This window comes from Triturus cristatus, chromosome 6, assembly GCF_964204655.1.
Source record: "Triturus cristatus chromosome 6, aTriCri1.1, whole genome shotgun sequence".
In the NCBI taxonomy this organism is placed as follows: domain Eukaryota; kingdom Metazoa; phylum Chordata; class Amphibia; order Caudata; family Salamandridae; genus Triturus; species Triturus cristatus.
In genome coordinates this window covers 1,399,037,891-1,399,054,165 of record NC_140589.1, presented here as the reverse complement: position 1 = coordinate 1,399,054,165, position 16,275 = coordinate 1,399,037,891, and the positions used below count along the sequence as shown (strand labels likewise).

General features: G+C 43.7%; 1 protein-coding gene across 2 annotated transcripts in view; it reads left to right on the top strand.

Annotated features, from left to right (window-relative positions):
• Window positions 1-16,275, top strand: part of CFAP61 (cilia and flagella associated protein 61) — a 2,048,453-nt gene that overhangs the window by 88,428 nt on the left and 1,943,750 nt on the right. For both annotated transcript variants that reach the window (XM_085612416.1, XM_085612415.1), the window contains exons 2-3: window positions 2,076-2,230; window positions 9,624-9,780. In XM_085612416.1, coding sequence (XP_085468542.1) covers window positions 2,088-2,230; window positions 9,624-9,780 — 300 coding nt within the window. In that variant the 5' untranslated portion in view covers window positions 2,076-2,087. The remainder of the gene's footprint in view (window positions 1-2,075; window positions 2,231-9,623; window positions 9,781-16,275) is intronic.

Sequence of the window (16,275 nt, the reverse complement as noted above, 5' to 3'; positions counted from 1 at the left end):
TGAATTCTGGCATGCCAACTTCGGAATACTTACATTTTTTAGTGGCTGATACATTGAGCGCCATTGATTTTTGTAAAAGCATCATCTGTTTTCAGCACTTTCAAACTACTAAACTGTTGTATTGAACACCCTATAATACATGTTATACTAGTATTGTTTGAAGCCATTTTCATTGGCCAGTAAACCCTACACTGGTTAAGCCTTGAGGTCATGATCTTGAAATTTTCACCCCAAATCCCCACCAGCATATGCACTTTGTTGATGCCTAGCTACTTTACATCCCCAACATTAGGAGGACACCCGAAGGTAGCAGAGCCTCCTCTTATCTAGCCAGAAGAACTCCATCAGTTGCACTTCAACAAAAACAGGAAGCGGCTGAAGACATAGCTTTTCCAAACCGTAGCATCACCCTTTGGACACTCTGTTACCTCTTGATCTCAGTCATGTTGCTCCATCACTCATTGCATGCAGCTGCTTTAGAATTAAAAATGCATAAAATGATTCCAACTACCAATAGAGGCATTTTGACTTGAGCATTATATTGGCAGGAGGATAACCGAACCTCATTTGGAGGTCGAACTATTATTATGGATTCCAAAATACCTAATGTTATTTTAGTTTTGCAAGTTCTTTTATATGTTTTAACGACAAATAAGTAATAGTAGGTATAGCAACGTACACTACTGTTTTGTTTAGTAAATTGGCAGATGCAAAACATTCGATATAGATCTTACTGTGCTGATGCTTGAAACCTATCTAACTACAGCTTAGAGATATACCCTAGAAATGTTCAACCACAAACCTTTGGATATTTTTCGGTGCATCCACTAGCTTTAAAGACTCACTTTTCTGCCTTGACGAAATAGCCCATGCCCCGGATCCATTAGTTTAGAGGCATTCTTTGTTGGATCCCCAGTGCCATGCAATGTCCCTTTTGGCTACCATCATACTTATTGTTACTAATGAGAGAGTATCCCCCGGTCTGCCCCATTCCTTCAACTCCAACAACGCTAGCTTGGGTTCAAGTGAAATGGGCCTGTCCACAATATGAGCTAATGTATCATGGATTCAGGTCCAGGAGTACTGAATTACTCAGCATGTCCATGATGTGTAGAATAAAATGTGCCGATCTCTGATGTACATCTTGATCTGGGCTTCTTTTCATTTCTCAGAGTCTCCTGGGGCCATAGTAGACTCTGTAATGCTATTTTAACGATGTCAATTTAAATCATGTTGAGACTGCTTGAATGGGGGGGGTATTGGCCTCCATCCAGTTGGCCTCATCTAGGGTGCCCAGCTCTTGCTCCCCATTGGCTACTCAGCTGTTGTAGAGGATCAGGGCAAAATATCTCGTTTAAAATGCGACCTTCCCAAACATTAATCATGACTCATGCAATCTGATCGAAAATAATGCTTTTACTTCTATCTCGGAGTAAAAGAATACTCAAAACATCTTTGAAGACTTGGGCTGATGACTGCAGTGTCTCAGAACTTACAGTTGTCAAGGCTAAGGGAACCGGCAATAATGCAGCTGAAACATTAGTCTACAGGTTCTAAAGAGGAGGTCTTCAATGGGAAACCTCGTGGATGAAAAGACACGAGAAGCCGTTGAGGTGTCCACTGGCATTGATTTATTTCCCTATTGTTGTTAACATTTCAACAAATTGTCCGTAAAATCCTGAGAGTAGGAAATAATCTAATTGTATTCACTGTCAGTTGGTACAATGTTTAAAATTTCAAATTTTCTTAAAAATGTTACATCTTGACTGCACATTTCCTATTAAAACTGCCAAATGCCTTGCCAAGGCTATTGAATATTTTGTTTCCTTACTTCAAATAATTTAATTTGTATTAAGTTTAATTTCAGTTCTTCGGTGAAATGGGACAACCCTGCTGGCTCCATCAGCAAAGTGCCATTTTTGTGCCCACTTCTCCTCTCTCTGCAGGTCGCCCATAGGTGGCCACTTAGTATTGCATAGATACACTTTTAATGTAACCTTTCATATTTGGAATAAAAAGAGCTTCTTTTATAGTTTTATTATTTCTAAAAATTATACATTTTGATTTTATTTTAGTAAATTGGAACAATGACTGCTATAGCCTCTACAAATGGAGACACAGAGGTGATAAATACAAGAAGAACAGAGACCTCGGATATTGCAGGAATAACCAGTCTTATAAATGAAGCTACAGAAGAGGTGTTTGGAAGGATAAACGTCACTTATCTTCTGTGAGTATTAAAGTGAATGTCAAGTAGGTGGTCTGTTTTATTTATATGTGCAAATCACACTAGCAATCCACTTCTGAAGGTTTGAGTGAGGAAGGTGATGTAGAAAGCTAAGTGGATATTCTTGGTGTACTCTATTCAGTGAAAAAAAGATTGAAATATGTCTTTATCTGGCAATTACGATATAATTGGAAGACATAACAAGCATGGGCAAAGCCAATAGGTCTGGGATTTTGTTAAAGGAAGTCTTGAGTAATAGCTGAGGTGGTGGCGTGGGGGTGGTGGCCTGTGTGTGTTGCACCCACCTGCCCTAGAAAGATAATCCCACAATGAAGCAGTATAATGGGCTAAACAAATATAGAGGCTGGGTGCAGGGCCACTTAAAAGTTGTATTACCACTCTTCTCACAGAAGAGTTTTAGGACGAGGAGTCAGAAGATGAAGTTTGCATTGTAAGTGCTGGCCTTAATAGGCAAATGTAGCAAAATAGAGCATATTACATATTTTGTTCCATCTGATGCTTAATGCGGTCCTCAGCTGAGATGTTTACCAGTGATGAAAGGAATTTTGTGTTGTTGATGTAACATTGTGTAGTGAAAATGTAATACCCCAAAACAGTGAATGAAATGCTGTGGTAATTAAATGCTATGGGCTCGATGGTGGAGATTGAATTAGGGCTGGGTCCTCACTATCTGTCAGGGGCGGCTCCTCCACGTGGGTGGAGGAGCATTGCCCCACATTTCTTGCAGTGCATGAAGCAGAAACATAAAATGGTATTATAAATACCATTTTATGTTTCTGCTTCTTGCACTGCGAGAAAGCAGAAGGGTTTGGTTGGGGGAGGGCGGTCCTGCTGCAGGGCAGGGGAGGAGTGGCTTGGCCACTGTTGTGGGCGCTGACTGTTTGGTCGGCCCCAAGGTGGATCAAACTAGTCATACGCACTCTCCCATTTTCTCATGGAGAAAACGGCTTCCCCATGGACGCCTGTGTGGTTGGCATCCCAGCCAATCACAACACTGCCATTGCAGCATTGCGATTGGCTTAGGGGAGGAGAGGGAGGCTGCCTGCTTCCTGGGACTTGGAGCAGAGAGAGAAGGAGATGCGACGAGGAACCGGAGGTGAAGGTAAGGTTTTTTTTTTTTTTTTTTTTTTTTTTTTTTTTAAAAACCTTTATTTGTGCATATTAAAAGAACAAATACGGGCCTACAACCATCAGGCCGGCCACAAAACAGTTAAGCACTGAGACAAACATTACATCCCCTGTGCATCAATGGTCAAGATTAGCAACGATTCAGGAGTTATACACTGGAAAGATCCTTGACACCAGGGGAAGGAGAAGTGAAGGTTAATTTTAAGGTTTTCAAAATAATTTTATCGAGGAAAAAGTCAGTAGAGGATAGAACCAAGGAGATTCGAGTCCGCAAGATGGCTTCATCACACGGGAGAGCAGCAGCATCATTAAAAACGGCCATAGAAAATCTCAGACAGTGAGGCGATGCAGTTATATAACAGGATAGTCACATGAGTAAATACGCACCCCTCCAAAGCCGCCCCCACTCAATCCACCCCACACCCGGACCCCGAATCGGAAACAAGGACAGCGCAGAGACATAGAAGAAAAAGGCCCATAGAACTAAAAAGAAACAGTAAATTACCCCCCCACCCTACACCAATGCGGAGGCTACGGCCTGCCCCCCCCCCAGCATAGTGCCTGTCGCCCAATGAACCCGAAATATAGACAAGAGAGAAAGTAGGAATAAAGGAAAGAAAATAAGAAAACAAAGAAGAAAGCGGGGAGGAGCCCACGTAACCTCGGAGCGCCCGAAACCACCGGCCAACTACGTCTCCACACACTGAGAACCCACTACGCCCAAAGGCGGTCGTGTGAAGATAACGTGTCACAACAATATAATGAAGGCAGACAAATCGCGACGAGTGCGCACAACATATGCAGACAGTTCCAGTCCCAGTCCAGCCCATCCGTGAAACCATGGTGATAGAAATCAATCTAGCCCTGGCCCGATCGCGGGCGTAAGATTAGACTAGCCCCCACATGAAGGCCCCGCAGCCCGTGCAGACAAAGACAATATGGCCGCTTGGGAGAAGACGGAGAACTAGAGTCACAAAATGGCCGCCGATCATCTATTGAGGTCCCCTTGTGCACCATATAAAATCCAGACCTGGCCTGTAAAGTACAGGAGTTCCACATAAAAGAAGCCGTAGGCCACCGTGAACGGTTCCTCGAGGACGTCAGGTGTCGCTCAGCTGGATACTCTTGCGGGCGCGGTGAGGCAGGCAACAACAAAGCAGGCAGCAATGAACGGGGAAACAAAGTGTCTACAATTGAGCAGGAGATCGATTGATCCTGGGTGCCGGGAAAGCCAGATGCAGACACCAGTGTAGCACGATTATACCCAGTCGTTGCGTCCCCGCAAGAGGACAGAAGCACTGGCAGACCCACGTCTTGTTGAGAACCAACGGGGCGCTCACGACCCGCAGCCGACAGTATGGAGTCGAACCGCTCACTCAGCGTTTGCAAGCCAACACACAATTGCAGACGAAAGTCCCGCAGGGCAGCCAGAACGGAGCCGCATGTCAGCGGAAGCTGCGCCCCCACATCGGCAGCAATCCGGGACGGCACTGTGGAGCTGGAGTCTGGTAGAGGGAGGGCGAAGCGGGCAGCGGGCGAGACCGGAGCATCACCCCCCAGCAGCGAGCAGGCAATCAACGCCATGTTTTACCGCTGAACGGTACAGTGGCCAGGGGGAGGGTCGTAACAAGGAGGCAATTCCCCGCAGGTCTGCGCCGCAACAGGTGAAAGCCAACAGTCGCTTCCCCTCCCTCGGACTCTCTTTGCAGCCGACTAGGCAATAGAAGAAGGGGGTCTGCAGCCTTCCACAGCGCGGGCCACAGAGCGGGGCAGGAGACCCGCCACACCGGGGCTTACCCTATAGCTCCAGCCCGTCAGGTGAAAGGTGAGGGAGGTGTCCGGGCGTCTCTCCCCCGGCTCGTCTGGCGACAGTCCGTGGTGTGAGGCGGGATCGGGGCCGCGGGGCTCAGATTTGCGCCGGGGGTCCAGTGACTGCGGAGCTTCCAGGGGGCCGGCCAAGGCCACAATGGAGCAGGGGTCCAGCGCGGAGAACAAAGGCACCAAGAGCTCCGGCATCCGGGCGGGCTCAGACTCCGGGAAAGCGGCGGCGCGGTCAGCGCGTCGTCGCGCACGTTGCACCTCGAAAATCGGCGAGGATAGGAATCAGGATGATAGTCCGAGGCCAAGGGCCGGCGGAGCCGGGCGCTCAAGCGTCTGCTCCGGTCGCCATCTTGGCTCCTCCCCCAGGTAAGGTTTTTTTTTATTAATTAACACCCAACCCCTACTCCCCGTGCGACCCCCCCCCCACCCCACCCACAAGTAATGCCGGCTGCGACTGCTATCTGTCTGCTTTTGACAACAATACTAGTGTTGGCACGTTGCCTTTATGTAGAAGTATGTGTTTCCTAAGTGTTTTTACATATTTTAAGAAGTTTAAATCGAAAGTGTACTTGCAGGACACAGCACGTGGCTGAACAGTAAATGGTTGTGCTGATTACAGGTGACAAGTGGGAAAACATGTTAAGAAAGTAGGTGTAGGCGCAAGCTAGCAAACATGAGTTGGAGAATGTGCCAGCCTTCAACTTTCCAGTGCTTAATTTGTAAAAGAATAAGTGCTGGGGCCCAAAGTGTCCCCAGAAACCTGTATTTGACTCTATAAAAGAATGTGGGGCTGAATACCAACACTGCATACTCTGAATTCCACTTCAAGCCTCTTTAATTCACCACTAGACACCCCCAGTCTTTTTGTCTCACTCTTGCATGATTTTCTTAATCCCTGCTTCCTCCCGGTGTCATTGTTTTCTGTCTTTCTCTTCTTCCGTCTATCCATTTTGTGGAGTTTTTAGCTCTCTTGCTCTAAACCAAAGACAATTGAGGAAAAAATAAGTGCTGGACCCCAGAAATGAGTGCCAGTTGGCACCACTGGCAACCACCAGCTCTAAGCCCCCCCCCCCCCCATCTAATATGTTCCTGTTTAGGAAAAAGCTCAAGAGAAATGTGGTAAGATTGCAGACTTGCCTTAAAAATGCCGGAGTAAAAGAGTGCATCACAAACACATGCTGTTAGGGAGTTCTATGAGGGTGCATACATTTGCTAAGTAGCGTGCACAAAAGGGTTGCATTTGTGTTGTATCATTAAGAAAACCTTTGTTTGTACCTATTTTTACTTTTTGAAGATTATAAGACCCTAATGCTAACAACATGTTAACATCACAGCAAAGAAAAACAAACAAAAGTGATTAGGGAATACCACTTTACCTTGTTGCCATGTCAGCGGTGGCTCCTCCGCTAAGGAGGCGGAGCGTCGCCCCACTGAGTGTAAAGAAAAAATAAAATGATAACGCAACGCGAATAACGTTACGTTATTATCATTCAATTTTTTCGAATTTAGCCCGAGCCAGGTTAGTGCAGGACGGGGCTGGGCTGTGTCACAGGGAGAGGGAGGAGGAGTGGCATAATGTGCACCGTACATGCACATGACGGTCTGGCTGGCCTACTTTGGTCGGCCAAACCGTCATGCACACTTAGCATTTCTCCACCCGACTGTATTGCGCATTTGGGTGGAGAGAACATGCACAGGCTCCCAATCCCTGTGTAAACGCTGAACCAGGCCCTTCAGACCAATCACAACACTGCTGTAATGCTGGTGACAGCAGCGTCGTGATTGGCTTATGGAAGTCTGGGAGCCAGTGTGCTTCCGTGCTGCCAAGGAGAGATGAGTACGGAGAAGATGCAAGGCCCTTCACAGATAAGTGATTTTTTCTTTCTTTATGTTTTTTTAATTCGAGTTCACCCCGCCCTCCCACTATTTTTCCAAAGTGGCCACCACTGAATGCTAGTACATCGAAATAGCCCCCACTCCTAAACAAAATGGCCATAAATCGGCAATTAAAATGTTGTTGAGCCAGGAAAAGTAAATACAATATGCAATACACAATTGTGATGTCAGATCTGCAAATTTATGTTTGAAAACATGCTGCCCTATCGCCAAAACCTAATGGGAATACAAATGGGATCATGTAACTAACCCCAGAATGCCCTGGCCTTGGTGGACAGCCCATTTAAGGAATGTCAAATCCAAAAAAACAAATAAATGCTAATGGCTGAAATGGGCTGACCCATAGCTCACTCTGTATATTATATCATACTGTACACTTACTAAAAACAAGACTTGATGACATAAAGTGTTCTTGACAGCAACAGCTGTCTGTATCTAAACCTGATCATGGTGTGGTGAGGGGCTATGATTTAATACCTTCTCTATAATGCCCGAATATAAATTGAATACACAAGTTGAGGGAGGTTCTACAGTCTTGTGAAATTCTTTTTTAATTTAGTTCACCCTGCAACCTAATTTAAAGTCTATGGGCAATGATTCTGGTGTGGTCTACTCCCACAGATCAGTCTGGAAAGTCATGACTTCCCGACTATGTGGCTAGCTAGCATGAAATTAAAGCAAACCTCTGGGTAACGTCCTGAGAGCCGATATCAAAAACAAAGTCCAGGACAAACATAGTAGGGTTCTGATTTTAAGGCTGCCCATCCTTACTGAAAGTATATAATTGTGAGACTGAGGGACAAAAGGTTACAGATAAAAATCCAACATATCACTTCTATAACCTGAAACAATTCCAGAACAACACAAGTAAAATATCATCTCAAAGGAACTGCAGTGAGGTTTAGTCATATGTGACCTCTCTGGAGTCTCTTAAAAAACCTCTCCCAGTCTTTAGCCACTAATTTTAGCAGGGTGATTATTAGAAATATAGGGACACCAGTGTTCCAACTATTTCCATAATAAGATGAAAAGGAACTAAGATAATACTGACCCTATACCTTGAAAGAAAAATAGAGTGGTTTGCTGTATGGAAGGGACCCTCTGAGGATGTCAGGGGTTATAGGATGGTTTTCTCACTTATAAATGCTATATGTTTTGGCTCGTGGCCACCTGTGTTTTTGCTCCAGTCACTAAAACACTAATTCTCCTACGCTCTAGTCTTCCTTCAAGAAGTTATGAGTAAAAAGGCCACGTAGGACTAAACCTTGCGGTCATGGGGGACTCCTACAACTAGGTGACCGTTTCTGTTTGTTTTGTTACAGACATACTAAAGTACCTTTCAAGCGTGATCCTAAAACACGGTGGGATCTTCTCGAACATATATGCAGAAAAAGGTTCCCAATTCATTCTGGATCTCTTGATTTGGCTTATTTGAAGTAATACTCAGTGTAGGATTTGTAACACAGGGACCTCATTATATGAGCTTCCATTTTTATTGTTTATCTGTTCAGGTCATACAGCTAGTAATGAAATGATAACTACCATTTTCTTAACTGTATCCTCAAGGGATAATAACCATAGTTCTCTTCCTCTCTACCCAGCTGATCAAGTCTCAGTCGGTTAATGTTCGATCTTAGCATGACTGTCATAACTTATCACAGAACATTTTTCTTGATTTATGTCACATTTCAAAGTCTGAGCCAAGCCGAGTCCATATTTGACCACATCTGGCCGGTTAGGGGAGCATAAAGATAAAGAAAATAACGAAAACGAGGACAGCGGAAAATAATGCGATAGCTATTAGGAGTGGGGGAGTGCAAAATGAAGACGTGGTGGATATAGCGGGGAAGCTGCATATGAAGGAGAAAGCAAGAAAACACATGCTCTCCCATGGAGTGCTAGAAGGGAAAGAAAAATGAGGTTCCATGAATGCAAGAGGGAAAGGGCAAAAGTCATTCAATCCTAACACAGTAAAGACCTGCTCCCGATGCGGGACAAATAGAATAGAGATAAGAGACATGATTAAGAAGCAGGGAAATGAGTTTGACAAGAAAGCCTTCCCATCAAGAGCAAAAAGCTGTCCCAAAGCCCACTGTATGTATATATTAGACAATGGGTGGGCCCGGCGGGGGAAGGGGGGGGAGGGCAGGAGGGGGAATGTTTCGTTGAAAGTTCGAATGATGGTTATTGCTAATGTTCAAGCATATTGCCGGTTTGGTACACACTTCGTAGATCACCATAGATGGACTACCAGTTGCTGGACAGAGACTGGGAGGATTCTTATGTTGAATTACTTGTAAATTGAAACTGTTTTACTGTGTGTCGTGAACTGCAAAACTGCAAATAAAGAAATTTATACATGTATATATTAGACAATAGGTTTTCGACCACAGGCAGATTAAGTTGACTGTAGGTGAAACAGAAAAAGAGGGCCACATTTTGGCTTTCCTGTAAATTGGTAGCTGTCATAGTTTTCTGTTCCTACAAACTTGCTTTAGAATGACCGACTATGTCGTCGTCTTCACTGCAGTGAAAAAGCAAACCTGGCAGTGACGATCAGCAATGAAAAGAATGAAGTTGTTGCACATGCAGCTCTTGTGGACTACCCCAGCTGGAATGATGCTGTTGCCCAGGCTGACTGGGAATCGTGGTTGCATAAGAACTATGACAACAGCGCAAAGTGCACAGTAAGTATGAACACCTGGTTGTCCATTTTGCTTGGAATTGATCATGACCCCTTTTGTTTATTTGATCCACTTTGAGAATGGTTAATTATTATTTAGGGTATTTTGCCTTTTCGTTTATGAACAATTCCACATATAGTGAAAGTGATTAGAGTACCATCTAATGTATATCAGAATTCCTGCAGAAAGGCAGCAACCCCCTACAGAAACGAGCATCAGAAAAGCCAATAGAGCTGTCTTTTTATTAGTAAACGTACTTGGTAAGTGGCGGGTGAGTTTGTATGTATGTATGTTTGTGTGGGGTATTATAGATGGACAAGCCAATTAATGAAAGGGTTATGCAGATGTGTCCACGTGGGTGATTGTGGATAGATACCTGGATAAGTTATTATGTGTAGTGATGGATAAATGGGACAGTGCATTGATACGAGAGTGTACCCCTCGGAAGGAGCGAAGAATAATCTGCTACAGCCAGTATGACTGTAGTCATCTATGGACTCACTCATCTTATCTCACACACTAACTCAACCATTTATCCATCCATACACTCATCCAGCTATCTGACTTTGTGTCCACTTGCCCTTTCTTATATGTACTCTCATCCATCCAGCCAATCGCTAGCCTATTTTTCAATCCATATTTTGACTAATTTTGGGATTTACCCATTCAACAATTTGCACACACACCCCTACACAAAATTGGCTAAGTGCTAGACATGCTAATTTTGTTTGAGGACATGTGTGTTTGTATGTCTGTTTGCTTGTGTTTGTGTAACTATATAATGAAACTGCCTATGTGTGACTATGGTTTTCAGTGGCCATGTGTTTGAACATGTATGGATGTGTGTGTCTGATGCTGTCATGCTTGGCATACTTTTCTGGTTATGAAGGCAATGCTCATACTGCACACAGTAGGAAAATACACAGAAAACAAAAAATATTTAAATATATTTGAGAATATTTTCATGTTGTTTCCTTTGTTTAAAAATGCTCTTTTGCTATACATAATAATATTATTTCTGTCAACCTGCGGGAGCTAGGGGGTAGGCCAGCCTGAGGCACTCTTGCAAAGCGATAAGAGTGGTAGAGGAACAGCATTGGCAAAACAAAACAAGCGATGATCCCAGTTCATTTACAAGATGAGAAAAAAATGGCTATTACAAAGTAGTCTAAAATGTGATGGCCTGGGTTTCTAGGTGTTTTCAATGAGAATTGGGTGCCCATAAAGCACTGCAAATATGCTTAGGAGAGATGTGTAGTCACCTTAACGTTTCAGTATTTTTTATTAGCATCAGGTCATAAAACAAAAATCACACAATCAGAAGCCAGGTGTAAGCCCTCCATTTACAAAGTTCATATGATGAAATCATATATAAAATTAAATCATCTGTCATCATGTTCTGCACTTGTCAAAACTTGATATGCAACTTTCTTAGTTGTTCCCAAGCCTGGGAGCAACAGAGAAGGAGGGGAGAGGTTAGCAGGGACAATAGCAAGGTAAAATAGCATTCTCTGGCCATTCTACTGTAAATAGTGTTTTCGGGCCTCTCTCCGTGCCTCTCCCTCTATAAGGAATCAGCCACTGGCCATTTGCAAAGGTTAAATCTTGGTCCATCCCATTGTAGGTTGAGTCTAGGCAGCATGCATGCGCTAGCTGCAAGAATGCTGTATTCAGTCTATAGGCTTTTAGCACGCCCATCTATTGCCATTCGTTCTTTGTTGTGGTCGTCTTAAATGCTTTCTTTTTATTGGTGCATTTTTCTAAGTGTCTCTCTTTTGTGTGCTTAGTTCCCTCCCTGGCGATTTCACCAGGAGAACATTTTTGTAGGCCATCACACTATGTTCATGGCCTTCCCGCTTCCTCCTATTACAGCGTGTGATGGCCCCTCCTCCAGTCTGTTCTTTTTTTGGGGGGGGAGGAGATAGTGTGTTGTGTGTGCTTTCGAAGTTGTGGCTGACCCACTTTTCATACGCCAGTTTATTGTTTTATTAAAGCTTTCGCTTTGCACTCCGGGTTCCTCCTAGTCGTCCCTCCATTTCAGAATAGCTGATGTGCACTCTCTGCGAGATACCTCCCTCTCTTGCGCTTACTGAAGCTTCCCCCAGCCCTCCACTGGTGAAACACATCTCCGGACGCCGCTCTTGATGTTTAGGATAGCATTTACATTACAGCCTACCCGATTGATTAAAAAAAAGGTTTGTAGCCCCGTGTGCTTTTTTCTTTTTCACTGATCGTGTTTTGTTTTGTTTGCCTCTGTTCATGTTTTGTTTACTTGTACTTATTGATAAATAAAAAGGTTTGCAGCCACCCGCTCTTCATGTTTTTTCACAGCTTGTGTTTTGTTTGCTTCTGCTCGTGTTAGTGTTTTGTTTGCTTGTCCAGGGTTGAGGAAAAAAAAGGTTTGCAGCCACTCACGCTTCATCTTTTTCACGGCTTTTGCTTTGTTTTGTTTGCCTCTGTTCATGTTGGTGTTTCATTTACCTGTACCCGTTGATCAAGAAAAAGATAAATAGATGGCGTTTCACTGCTAAACTCGATTCATATAAAAACCGCAAAATGGCCCTCCATTACCCCACAAACATTTTATCAAGAAAAAAACTGGTTATCAGATCTCCTCAGCCTGGAGATGCATCTCCAATTTTCAAATTGCCGCTCACAGCTGTAAATGGTATTTCCCTGTGTGTTAAAGGCTTGAAGAATGCCTCACTCGAGGCTTCACTACTATTTCTTTTCTCAGGGTCACATCTTTTGAAAAGGTACACAAATGCTTCTCGTCGGATGACTGACAGCTTCTTGAGATTGCGAAATGTGCTTATCATGTAATGGAAGGGGGTGGGAGTTCGAAACATTCCAATGCTCTATGTTGTACTGTTTTCTCTCTGGCTGTCCAGTTAATCAACCTTAAAGTGCAGGGGGCTGCACTGACACATCTGTAATTGCTAAATATATTGAAATTATGCATTTTGTATTTTAAGAAATTCGACTATTTCAGCTATTTACCCAGAGTAAAATACACGTGTAATGCTTGCTCCACACAGTATTGTAGATTATGGATGCTCTTTTGCTCTTGAGCTCAAGTGAGAGTTTTATGGATATTTTCTTTTCAAACTATTAAGTCATTCTCCTACCAGGACCGCTCCAGTTGGATTCTTGGAACTGACTTCATAAACCCATCCCATTCCCCCACTCCTCCCTCTACAACAATACTGAGCAGCTTCCCAACTTCTTTTTACCTACAATGACTTTGGTTGGGGGGTGCTTTTATTCGCTTCGCTTAAGTTGTTTCTCCTGCGCACAACCTAAATTCACAAACCCAATACTCTTTAATCTGGACCAAAAGTCTTATTAACGAGCTCTATTATTTCAAAGGTGTTTTCATCTATGGCCCTCTGTCATCTTTTTGCTTGTTCCTCTCTCTGGATCTGTCCCTCTATGTTATCTCAGCCTTGTCCCTCCGACTATCTATGCCCCTTTTTTCCCCCGGCCACATCCTGTCTGTGCCTTTGTTTCTGTGCTAAACTATTGTGAATGGAGTACTGACAGTGCATGGTGGCTTCTTCTTTCTAGCTCATTATCCTGGGATTTGTCAATTCTGCTACACCAAGGATAATATGCTGTGTTGCTAAACACTTATAATGTCCCAAAGGCGAGACCTATTGGCTATGCCAATGCTTGTTTACTTTGTTCTAGTGATTCCTCTGTTTTTCCCCTTTTTTGCACTGTTTGTCAGCCCCCTAATACCAATGGATGCCAAAAACTGTAGATCCTCTGCTCCTCAGTGACAGCCTTTCTGTGTGTCTTAAGGCCCTGAATTAGTCTCCCCACCCTAGGCTCTTGACCAGACCTCCCTTTCACTCCTTTTTACCAGTTCCTGGCTCTGTTGGTGATGCCTACTGGCCTCCTCATATAATTTGTATAAGGAAAGGGAATGGTTACAAATATTATATGCATTGGTTTTGCAATAATGATCACAAACACCGTCACAAGCACGAACGAAGAGTGATTGTGATCACTTTTGTTGCACCTGTGATTAGGAATATCAATAGATGATCACTGACCTCTTTTTAATGAAGGACGGCTGCTGCCCACAAAGAAACAACAGAGAGGGTCCCACTCCCACTTTTTCTTCCTCTTGGAGCACCTTTGTTTTCCATCCCTGTCTGAAGAATTCACAAGGTTCTCTGCCTGGTGTCACGTAGGTTTCTGCCCCTCACAACACATGCCAAGAGCCGAGCATGGCCTTTCATGCCCAGGGTGTAAACTGTACCCCAGCCTGCTGGCACCAACTGGTTGTGGCATGCTGCCCAACTGCCAAAGATTGTGGCGCTCCACTATGGGAAACAACCTTTACAACGTGGTCATTACACTGCGATACCTTTACAACACGGTCATTACAACGACCGCGTTGTTAGTACGCGATGCATTTACATCGCCAGTCTTTACAACGACTTCCACTAGGGGGCGCTGAGGTATTGGAAATGAATTCCAACACCTTCCCTACTGTTGCGCAAACTGGAGTAAGAATAGTAAATAATACTATTCCTAAGTCCAGCGCGCCCCCTAGTGGAAGTCGTTGTAAAGACTTGCAATGTAAATGCATCGCGTACTAACAATGCCGTCATTGTAACGACTGCATTGTAATAGCACGCGATGTAATACATCGCATAGTAAAGTGGTATATTCTCCACTACACCTCAGGGACGACCCACCAACTCTGCCCTATATGACTCCTGCTATACTGCATCCTGAATGCTGATCATGCAAAGAAGCTGACCTTGGAAGTGCTCTCAGGCCATGTAAATGTGTTTAAAGGGGACATAGTTGTACAACAGGCTGACCTCTAAGGTGACCCTATTCTATGTTTTAAGTCATATACTAATTCCCCGAATATTGGTCATTCATTTACACACTTTGTTGCCTATTCATGAAATGCAAATTTTCTCCTAGAGTAACATTTCTCTTTTTTTTTGTTTGTCCCAATCTGGAACTTGTATTGAACTAATAGGAAGATAAACAAAATGTTCTACATAAATTAGTGCTCTTCAGCAGCACTCAGCTAGCTATTCACTCATTATCTCATTTCTTAGACGCATCTGTAATTGACTAATTACTTCCCTCCTCTGTACAGTTTTCAGCCATTGACTAATTTCTCTGTCATATACAGTTTCTGAATAGCTGCCCAATTATCGTTATTAAGTAAATTATTTCAACAAAGCGAGCCGATGTGCACTCTCACAATATTTAAATGTCTCCCTGAGCTATCTGTTGGTTATTGCCTGGTGTATCCGAACTGCTCGGCTCGCAGAGTCCAAATGTTAGGGCAGCCAGTCTCCTAAAAACTGATGCCGGAAAGTACAGTACATGCATTTCTCTCCAACATTTTCCAATTTGCGATTGTCCGATAATTGCACTTGCATTGTGCGCGTATTTACTGAACACATAATGCTCCCTTCCATGTTTGACCCAGTTATTTTACATAAAGGGCTCTAACGTATTTTGTGCTAAAATCTACCGCATTGTATTACTTCTCCTCAGCATTGCCAGTTCCCGTCGTTATTGGGAAGGGTGTTCGGCCACATGGAACTAACATTCAAGTAGAAATGTACTCTTTTATTCTGAAAAGGGGCAGGTTTTTAGGTATAAAAGCTAATGTTTTTTCGTTATGACCCAAAGCAGGCCTCAGGCAGACATATTCCTCATCATGCCTTGTACAACATTGCTCAGGTATATGGCAGAGGGATAAAAGTATGATGCTTTCCCATTGAAGTTATTGTTTTAGTTATGAAATTGTTAGGCTCCGCCTTGTTCCCTTTGGGCCACTTGGAATTTAGGAGCCTTTGAAACACAGGCGCCTCCTGTAAATAGCTGTAACGGCGGAGAGGTTGCTAACTAGGAAGTCTGAGGCGTCAAAACGTTGCACAGTGTTTTTGTGGTATCCTGCTAAGAGCTGTTAGGAGTGACTGTACTGTTTTTGCAGGTGAGGATGGTCTTGGTACTGACGTGATTTCAGAAGAAGGCTTCCTGTAAACGGCTTAGCTTCAGTTCTCCCTTGAAGGATAACAACCATTAGCTGTTACCCCAAGAAGTTCAGATTGACCCACCCTTCTTTTTGCAGCCCAGTGCTCTAACAGTCTAACCCGCTCTGTTTTTGGCTGATCGGCTTGAGGTTGTCTATTGGGGAACCATTTGCTACGATGTTTTTTTGCCCACTTAGGCCAGTAGAACATTCACTGTGTTTACTTTTTCTGCTCCATAGTAGAGCATTGCTGCTGGAGATCAGGCACAAAGGCTTTCAGGGTCTGCAGATCAGAGAAGATCTCATTGAAGGTGTGTGGGTGAATTGCTTTCCTCTCTTTTAAGAAAGTGGAGCGGGAGATAATTTGAAGCAGTGCATAGTGTTCCACACTAAATGGTACATTTGGTAGCACCATAATTGAGTAGTCATTGAAGTTGCTGAAAATAAAAAATGTGAGGTTAATATACATGGATGAGAGTGAC